Source organism: Oncorhynchus masou, chromosome 24 (genome assembly GCF_036934945.1).
Source record: "Oncorhynchus masou masou isolate Uvic2021 chromosome 24, UVic_Omas_1.1, whole genome shotgun sequence".
NCBI lineage: Eukaryota > Metazoa > Chordata > Actinopteri > Salmoniformes > Salmonidae > Oncorhynchus > Oncorhynchus masou.
In genome coordinates, this window is record NC_088235.1 from 3,817,911 (window position 1) to 3,832,910 (window position 15,000).

At 43.7% G+C, this 15,000-nt stretch overlaps 1 protein-coding gene across 1 annotated transcript in view; it reads right to left on the reverse strand.

Annotated features, from left to right (window-relative positions):
* Window positions 1–15,000, reverse strand: part of LOC135511800 (EH domain-binding protein 1-like) — a 217,934-nt gene that overhangs the window by 124,543 nt on the left and 78,391 nt on the right. The window contains exon 7 of the mRNA XM_064933262.1: window positions 10,841–11,038. Within this exon, the coding sequence (XP_064789334.1) occupies window positions 10,841–11,038 (198 nt within the window). The remainder of the gene's footprint in view (window positions 1–10,840; window positions 11,039–15,000) is intronic.

A 15,000-nucleotide genomic window follows, 5' to 3' on the forward strand; every position in this document is an offset into this window, starting at 1 on the left:
CAGGGTAAATCCTAGAGGAAAACCTGGCTCAGTCTGCTTTCCAAACGACACTGGGAGATCAACTCACATTTCAGCAGGACAACAACCTAAAACACAAGGCCACATCTACACTGGAGTTGCTTACCAAGACGACAGTAAATGTTCCTGAGTGGCCTAGTTACAATACATTAAACAAAACATCTATATTTCCCCCTAATCTTGATCTGGTCTCAACTCTGCAACTCCCCAACGGGCTCGGGACGCGGAGGTCCAGTCATGACCCGACTAACCGCACTTCTTAAAGACCCGCCTGCTCACAACAACCAACAACCAACTTGACTTTTTTTAAAGAATTTAAAAAAAGAATAATGGGCAAATGTTGCACAACCCAGACGTGGAAAGCTCTTAGAGACTTACCCAGAAACACTCACAGCTGTGACCGCTGGGTGACTCTAACATGTATTGACTTAACCACTGACTCTAATATGTATTGACTTAACAGCTGGGTGACTCTAACATGTATTGATTTAACCACTGGGTGACTCTAACATGTATTGATTTAACCACTGACTCTAACATGTATTGATTTAACAGCTGGGTGACTCTAACATGTATTGACTTAACCACTGACTCTAACATGTATTGACTTAACAGCTGGGTGACTCTAACATGTATTGACTTAACCACTGACTCTAACATGTATTGATTTAACAGCTGGGTGACTCTACCATGTATTGATTTAACCACTGACTCTAACATGTATTGACTTAACAGCTGGGTGACTCTAACATGTATTGACTTAACCACTGACTCTAACATGTATTGACTTAACAGCTGGGTGACTCTACCATGTATTGATTTAACCACTGGGTGACTCTAACATGTATTGACTTAACAGCTGGGTGACTCTACCATGTATTGATTTAACCACTGGGTGACTCTACCATGTATTGATTTAACCACTGACTCTAACATGTATTGACTTAACAGCTGGGTGACTCTACCATGTATTGATTTAACCACTGGGTGACTCTACCATGTATTGACTTAACCACTGACTCTACCATGTATTGATTTAACCACTGGGTGACTCTAACATGTATTGATTTAACCACTGACTCTAACATGTATTGACTTAACTGCTGGGTGACTCTAACATGTATTGATTTAACCACTGGGTGACTCTAACATGTATTGATTTAACCACTGACTCTAACATGTATTGACTTAACTGCTGGGTGACTCTAACATGTATTGATTTAACCACTGACTCTAACATGTATTGACTTAACTGCTGGGTGACTCTAACATGTATTGACTTAACAGCTTGTTGACTCTAACATGTATTGACTTAACTGCTGGGTGACTCTAACATGTATTGACTTAACAGCTTGTTGACTCTAACATGTATTGATTTAACCACTGACTCTAACATGTATTGACTTAACTGCTGGGTGACTCTAACATGTATTGACTTAACAGCTTGTTGACTCTAACATGTATTGATTTAACCACTGACTCTAACATGTATTGACTTAACCACTGACTCTAACATGTATTGACTTAACCACTGACTCTAACATGTATTGACTTAACCACTGACTCTAACATGTATTGACTTAACTGCTGGGTGACTCTAACATGTATTGACTTAACTGCTGGGTGACTCTAACATGTATTGATTTAACCACTGACTCTAACATGTATTGACTTAACTGCTGGGTGACTCTAACATGTATTGACTTAACAGCTTGTTGACTCTAACATGTATTGACTTAACTGCTGGGTGACTCTAACATGTATTGACTTAACAGCTTGTTGACTCTAACATGTATTGATTTAACCACTGACTCTAACATGTATTGACTTAACTGCTGGGTGACTCTAACATGTATTGACTTAACAGCTTGTTGACTCTAACATGTATTGATTTAACCACTGACTCTAACATGTATTGACTTAACCACTGACTCTAACATGTATTGACTTAACCACTGACTCTAACATGTATTGACTTAACTGCTGGGTGACTCTAACATGTATTGACTTAACAGCTTGTTGACTCTAACATGTATTGATTTAACCACTGACTCTAACATGTATTGACTTAACTGCTGGGTGACTCTAACATGTATTGACTTAACAGCTTGTTGACTCTAACATGTATTGACTTAACTGCTGGGTGACTCTAACATGTATTGACTTAACAGCTTGTTGACTCTAACATGTATTGATTTAACCACTGACTCTAACATGTATTGACTTAACCACTGACTCTAACATGTATTGACTTAACCACTGACTCTAACATGTATTGACTTAACCACTGACTCTAACATGTATTGACTTAACCACTGACTCTAACATGTATTGACTTAACCACTGACTCTAACATGTATTGACTTAACCACTGACTCTAACATGTATTGACTTAACCACTGACTCTAACATGTATTGATTTAACCACTGACTCTAACATGTATTGACTTAACCACTGACTCTAACATGTATTGACTTAACCACTGACTCTAACATGTATTGACTAAGCAGTGACTCAGTGTGAATAATTCTGTCAATTGGATATTTCTGTACTTAATTTTCAATACAATTGCAAACATTTCTAAAAACACATGTTCACTTTGTCATTATGGGATATTGTGTGTAGATGGGTGAGAAACAAAACATATATATTTAATCCACTTTGAATTCAGTAACAACACAACGTGGAATAAGTCAAGGAGGATAAAAACTTTCTGAATGCTATGCATACACACATAAAGACGGACAAGCGCACACACACATAAACACGGACAAGCACACACACACACACACACATAAAGACGGACAAGCACACACACACACACACACACACACACACACACACACACACACACACACACACACACACACACACACACACACACACACACATAAACAAGGACAAGCACACACACACACACACACACACACACACACACACACACACACACACACACACACACATGGATAGATGCAGAATAGAGCTCTCGGTATTGAAACATATTGCAACACAGAAGAAGTGGGGAACTCAGTCAGCAGGCGTAAGGGACAACAGTATGTAACAGAGATGGTTGGTTTGCATTTCAGTCATATCTCTGATTTCTGCCTGAGCACACTAGCAGATAACAGATCCACACACACACAGACACAGACACACACACACAAACACGGACAAGCACACACACACGCACACACACACACACGCATGTACACACACACACACACACACACACACACACACACACACACACACACACACACACACACACACACACACACACACACACACACACACACACACACACTAAAGATATATACATATATATGTGAGGGAGATAGTGATCTGGATTGAATAAGCTGTTTGGGAAAAGAGAGGTGTGACACTGAGTATACATACTGGAATAGAACTATCAGACTAGAGAGATGGAGGGGGAGAGGTGGAGGGGGAGAGGGGGAGGGGGAGAGAGATGGAGGGGGAGACGTGGAGGGAAGAGATTGAGGGGGAGAGGTGGAGGGGAGAGATTGAGGGGGAGAGAGGTGGAGGGGGAGAGAGGGGTGTGACACAGTATACATACTGGAATATAACTATCAGACTAGAGAGATGGAGGGGGATAGAGATGGAGGGGGAGGCGTGGAGGGGAGAGATTGAGGGGGAGAGATGGAGGGGGAGAGATTGAGGGGGAGAGATTGAGGGGGAGAGAGGGGTGTGACACTGAGTATACATACTGGAATAGAACTATCAGACTAGAGAGATAGAGGGGGAGAGATGGAGGGGGAGAGGTGGAGGGGAGAGATTGAGGGGGAGAGGTGGAGGGGAGAGATTGAGGGGGAGAGAGGGGTGTGACACAGTATACATACTGGAATAAAACTATCAGACTAGAGAGGTGGAGGGGGAGAGGTGGAGGGGAGAAAAAGAGAGGGGGAGAGAGATGGGTGGGGAGAGGTGGAGGAGAGAGAAAGAGAGGGGGAGAGAGATGGGTGGGGAGAGGTGGAGGAGAGAGAAAGAGAGGGGGAGAGAGATGGGTGGGGAGAGGTGGAGGAGAGAGAAAGAGAGGGGGAGAGAGATGGGTGGGGAGAGGTGGAGGGGAGAGATGGAGGGGGAGAGGTGGAGGGGAGAGATTGAGGGGGAGAGGTGGAGGGGAGAGATTGAGGGGGAGAGAGGTGGAGGGGGAGAGAGGGGTGTGACACAGTATACATACTGGAATAAAACTATCAGACTAGAGAGGTGGAGGGGGAGAGAGGTGGAGGGAGAAAAAGAGAGAGGGGAGAGAGATGGGTGGGCAGAGGTGGAGGAGAGAGAAAGAGAGGGGGAGAGAGATGGGTGGGGAGAGGTGGAGGAGAGAGAAAGAGAGGGGGAGAGAGATGGGTGGGGAGAGGTGGAGGAGAGAGAAAGAGAGGGGGAGAGAGATGGGTGGGGAGAGGTGGAGGAGAGAGAAAGAGAGGGGGAGAGAGATGGGTGGGGAGAGGTGGAGGAGAGAGAAAGAGAGGGGGAGAGAGATGGGTGGGGAGAGGTGGAGGAGAGAGAAAGAGAGGGGGAGAGAGATGGGTGGGGAGAGGTGGAGGAGAGAGAAAGACAGAGATCCCTGATGGACGATGAAGACACACAACTGGTCTGGCTGAGACCCTCTCCAGTCTGGTCAACACAGCACAGGATGGGCACAGCTGTACAAATTATGTTCTGATGTCTTTTGGCCTCTCTACCCATGTCTCTCTCTCTCTTTCCTTCCCTCCTCCTCTCTTTCCTTCCCTCTTCTTTATGTCTTTCCTTCCCTCCTCCTCTCTTTCCTTCCCTCCTCCTCTCTTTCCTTCCCTCATCCTCTCTTTCCTTCCCTCCTCCTCTCTTTCCTTCCCTCCTCCTCTCTTTCCTTCCCTCCTTCTCTCTTTCCTTCCCTCTCCCTTATGTCTTTCCTTCCCTCCTTCTCTCTTTCCTTCCCTCCTTCTCTCTTTCCTTCCCTCTTCCTTACGTCTTTCCTTCCCTCTCCCTTACGTCTTTCCTTCCCTCTCCCTTACGTCTTTCCTTCCCTCTCCCTTACGTATTTCCTTCCCTCTCTTTCCTTCTCTTTCCCTACGGTGTTTATCTCACTCTGTCTCTATACCTTCCTCTCTGTACCACTCCATCTCTCTCTCTCACACACACACTCCCTCTCTGTACCACTCCATCTCTCTCTCTCTTCCAGCTCCACTTGTCAGGCCTGGCAATCACAGTGCTGGTCTTGTCCTCTCTCTCACACACTCTCTCTCTCACACACACACTCTCTCTCTCGGGGGTGTCCTGCCAGGGCTGAGCACTGGGCTGGAGGAGATGAAAGGGCAGGAGGGAGACCATTTCATGTGTGACCCTCTCTCCACACACACTTATCAGGGTCGGGCAGAGAGCCTGGGTGAAGGCGTCCAAAACTTTGCCCGTCTCAGATGGCCAGGTACTCACAAATACATAACACACACACACACGGAGTGGGGGTCATTCAGTCAGCAGACGAGTAAGGGAAAACAGTGTGTAACAGAGATGGTTTGGATTGCGCGCACGCACGCACACACACACACACACACACACACACACACACACACACACACACACACACACACACACACACACACACGGGGAGGAGGGAAGTGAGGACTGGAGAGATGACAGAGCTCTGGTATAAGTATTATAATAATTATCCAATGAACTACTAGATATATTTTAGGGTACCAGATGTATTTTAGTCTTCCAGATATACACTACCGTTCAAAAGTTTAGGGTCACTTAGAAATGTCCTTGTTTTGAAAGAAAAGCAATTTTTTTTGTCCATTAAAATAACATCAAATTGATCAGAAATACAGTGTAGACATTGTTAATGTTGTAACTTACTATTGTAGCTGGAAACGGCAGATTTTTAATGGAATATCTACATAGGCCCATTATCAGCAACCATCACTCCTGTGTTCCAATGGCACGTTGTGTTAGCTAATCCAAGTTTCATTTTAAAAGACTAATTGATCATTAGAGAACCCTTTTGCAATTATGTTAGCACAGCTGACAACTGTTGTTCTGATTAAAGAAGCAATAAAACTGGTCTTCTTTAGACTTGTTGAGTATCTGGAGCATCAGCATTTGTGGGTTCGATTACAGGCTCAAAATGGCCAGAAACAAAGAACTTTCTTCTGAAACTCGTCAGTCTAGTCTTGATAAATGAAGGCTATTCCCCCGGAGAAATTGCCAAGAAACGTTAGATCTCGTACCACGCTGTGTACTACACCCTTCACAGAACAGAGCAAACTGACATACATATACTGACAAACTGACATAATGATGTCAATTGGCCTATCAGAAGCTTCTAAAGCCATGACATCATTTTCTGGAATTTTCCAAGCTGTTTAAAGGGACAGTCAACTTAGTGTATTTAAACTTCTGACCCACTGGAATTGTGATACAGTGAATTATAAGTGAAATAATCTGTCTGTAAACAATTGTTGGAAAAATGACTTGTGTCATGCACAAAGTAGATGTCCTAACCGACTTGCCAAAACTATAGTTTGTTAACAAGACATTTGGGGAGTGGTTGAAACATGAGTTTTAATGACTCCAACCTAAGTGTATGTAAACTTCCAACTTCAACTGTATATTAGTCTACCAGATATACATTAGTCTACCAGATATATATTAGTCTACCAGATATATATTAGTCTACCAGATATACATTAGTCTACCAGATATACATTAGTCTACCAGATATATATTAGTCTACCAGATATATATTAGTCTACCAGATATACATTAGTCTACCAGATATACATTAGTCTACCAGATATACATTAGTCTACCAGATATACATTAGTCTACCAGATATATATTAGTCTACCAGATATACATTAGTCTACCAGATATATATTAGTCTACCAGATATACATTAGTCTACCAGATATACATTAGTCTACCAGATATATATTAGTCTACCAGATATATATTAGTCTAACAGATATACATTAGTCTACCAGATATACATTAGTCTACCAGATATACATTAGTCTAACAGATATATATTAGGGTAGCAGATATATATATCAGGGTAGCAGATACAGTGGGGCAAAAAAGTATTTAGTCAGCCACCAATTGTGCAAGTTCTCCCACTTAAAAAGATGAGAGAGTAATTTTCATCATAGGTACACTTCAACTATGACAGACAAAACGAGAAAAAAAATCCCGAAAATGACATTGTAGCATTTTTAATTAATTTATTTGCAAATTATGGTGGAAAATAAGTATTTGGTCAATAACAAAAGTTTATCTCAATACTTTGTTATATACCTTTTGTTGGCAATGACAGAGGTCAAACGTTTTCTGTAAGTCTTCACCAGGTTTTCACACACTGTTGCTGGTATTTTGGACCATTCCTCCATGCAGATCTCCTCTAGAGCAGTGATGTTTTGGGGCTGTTGCTGGGCAACACGGACTTTCAACTCCCTCCAAAGATTTTCTATGGGGTTGAGATCTGGAGACTGGCTAGGCCACTCGAGGACCTTGAAATGCTTCTTACGAAGCCACTCCTTCGTTGCCCGGGCAGTGTGTTTGGGATCATTGTCAAGCTGAAAGACCCAGCCACGTTTCATCTTCAATGCCCTTGCTGATGGAAGGAGGTTTTCACTCAAAATCTCACGATACATGGCCACATTCATTCTTTCCTTTACACGGATCAGTCGTCCTGGTCCCTTTGCAGAAAAACAGCCCCAAAGCATGATGTTTCCACCCCCATGCTTTACAGTAGGTATGGTGTTCTTTGGATGCAACTCAGCATTTTTTGTCCTCCAAACACGACGAGTTGAGTTTTTACCAAAAAGTTCTATTTTGGTTTCATCTGACCATATGACATTCTCCCAATCTTCTTCTGGATCATCCAAATGCTCTCTAGCAAACTTCAGACGGGCCTGGAAATGCACTGGCTTAAGCAGGGGGACACGTCTGGCACTGCAGGATTTGAGTCCCTGGCGGCGTAGTGTGTTACTGATGGTAGGCTTTGTTACTTTGGTCCCAGCTCTCTGCAGGTCATTCACTAGGTCCCCCCATGTGGTTCTGGGATTTTTGCTCACCGTTCTTGTGAGCATTTTGACCCCACGGTGAGATTGCTCCCACAGTTGATTTCTTCAAACCAAGCTGTTTACCTGTTGCAGATTCAGTCTTCCCAGCCTGGTGCAGGTCTACAATTTTGTTTCTGGTGTCCTTTGACAGCTCTTTGGTCTTGGCCATAGTGGAGTTTGGAGTGTGACTGTTTGAGGTTGTGGACAGGTGTCTTTTATACTGATAACAAGTTCAAACAGGTGCCATGAATACAGGTAACGAGTGGAGGACAGAGGAGCCTCTTAAAGAAGAAGTTACAGGTCTGTGAGAGCCAGAAATCTTGCTTGTTTGTAGGTGACCAAATAATTAATTTCCACCAAAATTTGCAAATAAATTCATAAAAAATCCTACAATGTGATTGTCTGGATTTTTTTTCTAATTTTGTCTGTCATAGTTGAAGTGTACCTATGATGAAAATTACAGGCCTCTCTCATCTTTTTAAGTGGGAGAACTTGCACAATTGGTGGCTGACTAAATACTTTTTTACCCCACTGTATATATTATTCTACCAGATATATATTATTCTACCAGATATATATTAGGGTAGCAGATATATATTAGGGTAGCAGATATATATTAGGGTAGCAGATATATATTGGGGTAGCAGATATATATTGGGGTAGCAGATATATATTAGGGTAGCAGATATATATATTAGGGTAGAAGATATATATTGGGGTAGAAGATATATATTGGGGTAGCAGATATATATTAGGGTAGAAGATATATATTAGGGTAGAAGATATATATAGGGGTAGCAGATATATATATTAGGGTAGAAGATATATATTGGGGTAGCAGATATATATTGGGGTAGGAGATATATATTGGGGTAGCAGATATATATATTGGTGTAGCAGATATATATTAGGGTAGCAGATATATATTAGGGTAGCAGATATATATTAGGATAGCAGATATATATTAGGGTAGAAGATATATATTAGGGTAGCAGATATATATTGGGGTAGGAGATATATATTGGGGTAGAAGATATATATTGGGGTAGAAGATATATATTAGGGTAGCAGATATATATTAGGGTAGAAGATATATATTAGGGTAGCAGATATATATTAGGGTAGAAGATATATATTAGGGTAGCAGATATATATTGGGGTAGGAGATATATATATTGGGGTAGAAGATATATATTGGGGTAGAAGATATATATTAGGGTAGCAGATATATATTAGGGTAGAAGATATATATTGGGGTAGCAGATATATATTAGGGTAGAAGATATATATTGGGGTAGCAGATATATATTGGGGTAGGAGATATATATTGGGGTAGCAGATATATATATTGGTGTAGCAGATATATATTAGGGTAGCAGATATATATTAGGATAGCAGATATATATTAGGGTAGAAGATATATATTAGGGTAGCAGATATATATTGGGGTAGGAGATATATATTGGGGTAGAAGATATATATTGGGGTAGAAGATATATATTAGGGTAGCAGATATATATTAGGGTAGAAGATATATATTAGGGTAGCAGATATATATTAGGGTAGAAGATATATATTAGGGTAGAAGATATATATATTAGGGTAGCAGATATATTGGGGTAGGAGATATATATTGGGGTAGCAGATATATATATTGGTGTAGCAGATATATATTGGGGTAGCAGATATATATTGGTGTAGCAGATATATATTGGGGTAGCAGATATATATTGGGGTAGGAGATATACATTGGGGTAGGAGATATATATTAGGGTAGCAGATATATATATATATTGGGGTAGCAGATATATATTGGGGTAGAAGATATATATTGGGGTAGCAGATATATATATATATTGGGGTAGCAGATATATATTGGGGTAGAAGATATATATTGGGGTAGCAGATATATATTGGGGTAGAAGATATATTGGGGTATGAGATATATCAGGGAAGCCTGTTATGAAGTGCTGTTTAGGTGAAGTGCTCAGTAGAGTCAAGGATGTTTTATCTGGCTCCTCTTGAAACAGGCGGTTTATCAACAAGTCTGTTCCACATGGCACCCTATTCCCTAGGTAGTGCACTGGTTCTAGGTAGTTTTGACCACAGCCCTGGGTCTTTGGGCTCTGCACTACTTAGGGGACGGAGCCATTTGCAACGCAGCCGTAGAGCGAAGCATCACAACCTCTCCCTTCATAAGGACCGTCTCTGTGACAAAGGTCTTCATCACCAGAAAACAAGTGAAATTAAACTTGTCGTGAGGAAAACGACAAAACCCACAGAGAAAACAAATAGCAGAGATACTGCTGCTTCAAAGACACACTATTTATTGTTCTGTTTTCATGTTCTCCTTCCTTTCTGCTTCTTTAACCCTTTACTGCCTATCTCCTATTGGCAGAACAGAGACGCAAAATGCTGGGAAAAAAGTAATTAACTTACCTCTGAAAACATTTCTCAAATGCTTTTCTCAAGATATGACTTTTTTATTGTCTCGGGAGAACTTTTTGCAGTTGTTTTTTAATTACTAGTTTTAATAAAATTGTACAGGAATAGAAAAACAAAACAAAGCCAGTCTCAGAACTTTAGAATCTGCTACAGGCCAATGGGATCCCAGCTAGCCATGACTCAAGCCAATGAGAAGCAGAGGTCAAAGGGGAAAGTGGAGTCGTGCACATGAGGGGTGAGTTACAGACCGACAAAACAGAGAGAGCAAACGAACAAGCAGAAGCACCAGCACACAGCCAGTTAGTGGTGGTCCCTTTACCCAGAAAGGTTAGCTCAGAGCTGGGGTTAGTAGACTCCTGATGCCCCTGGATGGTGGAGGAGGTCGGAGGGGCCTCAGGAGGGTTAGTATCTACCGCAGGAGCCTCTGTCACAGTTTCATCATGGTGATCTTCCTCATCTCTCCCCCCCTCCTCCTCCTCACCCCCATTATCATCACCTGCATCTCCATCCAACACATCTACAGATGAGAAACAGAGAGAGAAACAGAGAGAGAGACATAGAGGGAGACAGAGAGAGAGAGAGACAGAGAGAGAGAGAGAGACAGAGAGAGAGGGAGACAGAGACAGAGGGAGACAGAGAGGGAGAAAGAGAAAGATGGATCGAGAGAGAAAGATGGAAGGAGAGAGAGGGAAAGAAAGAGAGAAAGAAAGATGGAAGGAGTGAGAAAGAAAGATGAAAGGAGAGAGAGAGGGAAAGAAAGAGAGAAAGAAAGATGGAAGGAGAGAGAGAGAAAGAAAGATAGAAGGAGAGAGAGAGAAAGAAAGAGAGAAAGAAAGATGGAAGGAGAGAGAGAGAAAGAAAGAGAGAAAGAAAGATGGAAGGAGAGAGAGAGAAAGAAAGAGAGAAAGAAAGATGGAAGGAGAGAGAGAGAAAGAAAGATGGAAGGAGAGAGAGAGAAAGAAAGAGAGAAAGAAAGATGGAAGGAGAGAGAGAAAGAAAGAGAAAGAAAGATGGAAGGAGAGAGAGAGAAAGAAAGAGAAAGAAAGATGGAAGGAAGGAGAGAGAAAGAAAGATGGAAGGAGAGAGAGAGAAAGAAAGATGGAAGGAGAGAGAAAGAAGGAGAAAGATGGAAGGAGAGAGAGAGAAAGAAAGAGAGAAAGAAAGATGGAAGGAGAGAGAAAGAAAGAAAGATGGAAGGAGAGAGAGAGAAAGAAAGATGGAAGGAGAGAGAAAGAAAGAGAAAGAGAAAGATGGAAGGAGAGAGAGAGAAAGACAGAGAGAAAGATGGAAGGAGAGAGAGAGAAAGAAAGAGAGAAAGATGGAAGGAGAGAGAGAGAAAGAAAGAGAGAAAGATGGAAGGAGAGAGAGAGAGAGAGAGAAATATGGAAGGAGAGAGAGAAAGAGAGAGAAAGATGGAAGGAGAGAGAGAGAAAGAAAGATGGAAGGAGAGAGAGAGAAAGAAAGATGGAAGGAGAGAGAGAGAGAGAAAGATGGAAGGAGAGGGAGAGAGAGAAAGATGGAAGGAGAGAGAGAGAAAGAAAGATGGAAGGAGAGAGAGAGAGAGAAAGATGGAAGGAGAGAGAGAGAGAAAGATGGAAGGAGAGAGAGAGAAAGAAAGATGGAAGGAGAGAGAGAGAAAGATGGAAGAAGAGAGAGAGAGAAATATGGAAGGAGAGAGAGAGAGAAAGATGGAAGGAGAGAGAGAGAAAGAAAGAGAGAAAGAAAGATGGAAGGAGAGAGAAAGAAAGAATGATGGAAGGAGAGAGAGAGAAAGAAAGATGGAAGGAGAGAGAGAGAAAGAAAGAGAGAAAGATGGAAGGAGAGAGAGAGAAAGAAAGAGAGAAAGAAAGATGGAAGGAGAGAGAAAGAAAGAAAGATGGAAGGAGAGAGAGAGAAAGAAAGAGAGAAAGAAAGATGGAAGGAGAGAGAAAGAAAGAATGATGGAAGGAGAGAGAGAGAAAGAAAGATGGAAGGAGAGAGAGAAAGAAAGAGAGAAAGATGGAAGGAGAGAGAGAGAAAAATGGAAGGAGAGAGAGAAAGAAAGAGAGAAAGATGGAAGGAGAGAGTGAGAAAGATGGAAGGAGAGAGAGAAAGAGAGAGAAAGATGGAAGAAGAGAGAGAGAAAGAAAGAGAGAAAGATGGAAGGAGAGAGAGAGAGGCAAAGAAAGAAGTATTTCTATGTTAGTGCATGTTAATGGTTATGTGAAGCCATGCTGGTTCCCTTGAGAAGGTAAGGGCATGTTAATGTGTTGTGAAAACACAGCAGGCCCCACTTAAGTGTGTCTGTCTGTGTACCTGTCTGTCTGTCTACCTGTCTGTGTACCTGTCTGTCTGTCTCTACAGACACACAGACGAACTGAAGCAGAGCCATCACCATCACCAGATAATTCACAGCTCTGTTCAGGCATCGCTGCCGTGGCAACAGCTACAGATAAAGAACAAAAACTAAACAAAAACAAAACATGAAAACACATATTACATTAAGCCTCCCAAAATAAAATCAACACAAACAATAAAACAATATCAAACAAGAAAAGGTAAATCCTGCTGTATAAATAAATGGAGTCAAAAGAAAACAAAAACAAAACAACTGCCGCAGATGTTTGACATGGAGTCTCCTTCCCTCCCACCCGTTCTCTCCTTCCCTCCCCCCGTTCTCTCCTTCCCTCCCACCCGTTCTCTCCTTCCCTCCCACCCGTTCTCTCCTTCTCCCACCCGTTCTCTCCTTCCCTCCCACCCGTTCTCTCCTTCCCTCCCACCCATTCTCTCCTTCCCTCCCACCCGTTCTCTCCTTCCCTCCCACCCGTTCTCTCCTTCCCTCCCACCCGTTCTCTCCTTCCCTCCCCCCGTTCTCTCCTTCCCTCCCACCCGTTCTCTCCTTCCCTCCCACCCGTTCTCTCCTTCCCCCCCACCCGTTCTCTCCTTCCCCTCCCACCCGTTCTCTCCTTCTCCCACCCGTTCTCTCCTTCCCTCCCACCCGTTCTCTCCTTCCCTCCCACCCGTTCTCTCCTTCTCCCACCCGTTCTCTCCTTCCCTCCCCCCGTTCTCTCCTTCCCTCCCCCCGCTCTCTCCTTCCCTCCCACCCGTTCTCTCCTTCCCTCCCACCCGTTCTCTCCTTCCCTCCCACCCGTTCTCTCCTTCCCTCCCACCCGTTCTCTCCTTCCCTCCCACCCGTTCTCTCCTTCCCTCCCACCCGTTCTCTCCTTCCCTCCCACCCGTTCTCTCCTTCTCCCACCTGTTCTCTCCTTCTCCCACCCGTTCTCTCCTTCCCTCCCTCCCACCCGTTCTCTCCTTCCCTCCCACCCGTTCTCTCCTTCCCTCCCCCCGTTCTCTCCTTCCCCCCGTTCTCTCCTTCCCTCCCCCCGTTCTCTCCTTCTCCCACCCGTTCTCTCCTTCCCTCCCACCCGTTCTCTCCTTCCCTCCCACCCGTTCTCTGACACTTAGTGGTAGGAGGAGAGAGAGACAAGGAGAGAGAGGGGAGGGAGAGAAGGAGAAAGAGAGAGAGGCAGAAACAGAGGGAGGAAGAGAGTAACAGGAAAAAGAGGAAGAGAGTGAAAAATAACGGGTGAAAGGGAGAGAGAGAAAAGCAAGAGAGAGAGAAAGACTCAAGGAAAAAGAGAGGGAGAGCATTTTCAGTTTTTAATTTGGTTTCTGTGATGTGTGGCGAGAGCGCGTGCGAGCGAGCGTGGAGCGCGGGTGGCTGGTTAACGCTAGCTAATTAAAGGAGGCTATGGTGATGGAGTTTGGAAAGTTTGCAGGCAGGCAGGCAGGCGGTGGAAGGGGCAGTCTCCCTCCCTCAGCCCAGGTCTGAATTAACAGGACCCTGAGTGGTGGAGGGAATGATGGAGGAGGGAGCGGGGCTAGGATTAGGCGTTCTGCACGGCAGGCCTTGTGCATCAGGCCCACAGCGCTGCTCTTCTCCTCCTCTCCTCCCCCTTTCCTCTCCTCCTCCTCCCTGACACCATTTTTAATGAGATCCACAATTAGCCAGACTCAAAAAGGCAGAAAGAGCAAATAAACCAAACTGCATCTGTCTCCCGCTTCTCTCTCCTGTCTCACTCATCTCCTCTCTCTTCCTGTCTCTCTCTCCTGTCTCACTCATCTCCTCTCTCTCCTGTCTCACTCATCTCCCCTCTCTCCTGTCTCACTCATCTCCCCTCTCTCTCCTGTCTCACTCATCTCCTCTCTCTCCTGTCTCACTCATCTCCTCTCCTCCTCCTGTCTCACTCATCTCCTCTCTCTCCTGTCTCACTCATCTCCTCTCTCTCCTGTCTCACTCATCTCCTCTCCTCCTCCTGTCTCACTCATCTCCTCTCTCTCTCCTGTCTCAACTCATCTACTCTCTATCCTGTCTCACTCATCTCCTCTCTCTCCTGTCTCACTCATCTCCTCTCTATCCTGTCTCACTCATCTCCTCTCTTCCTCCTGTCTCTCTCTCCTGTCTCACTGATCTCCTCTCCTCCTGTTTCACTAGTCTCC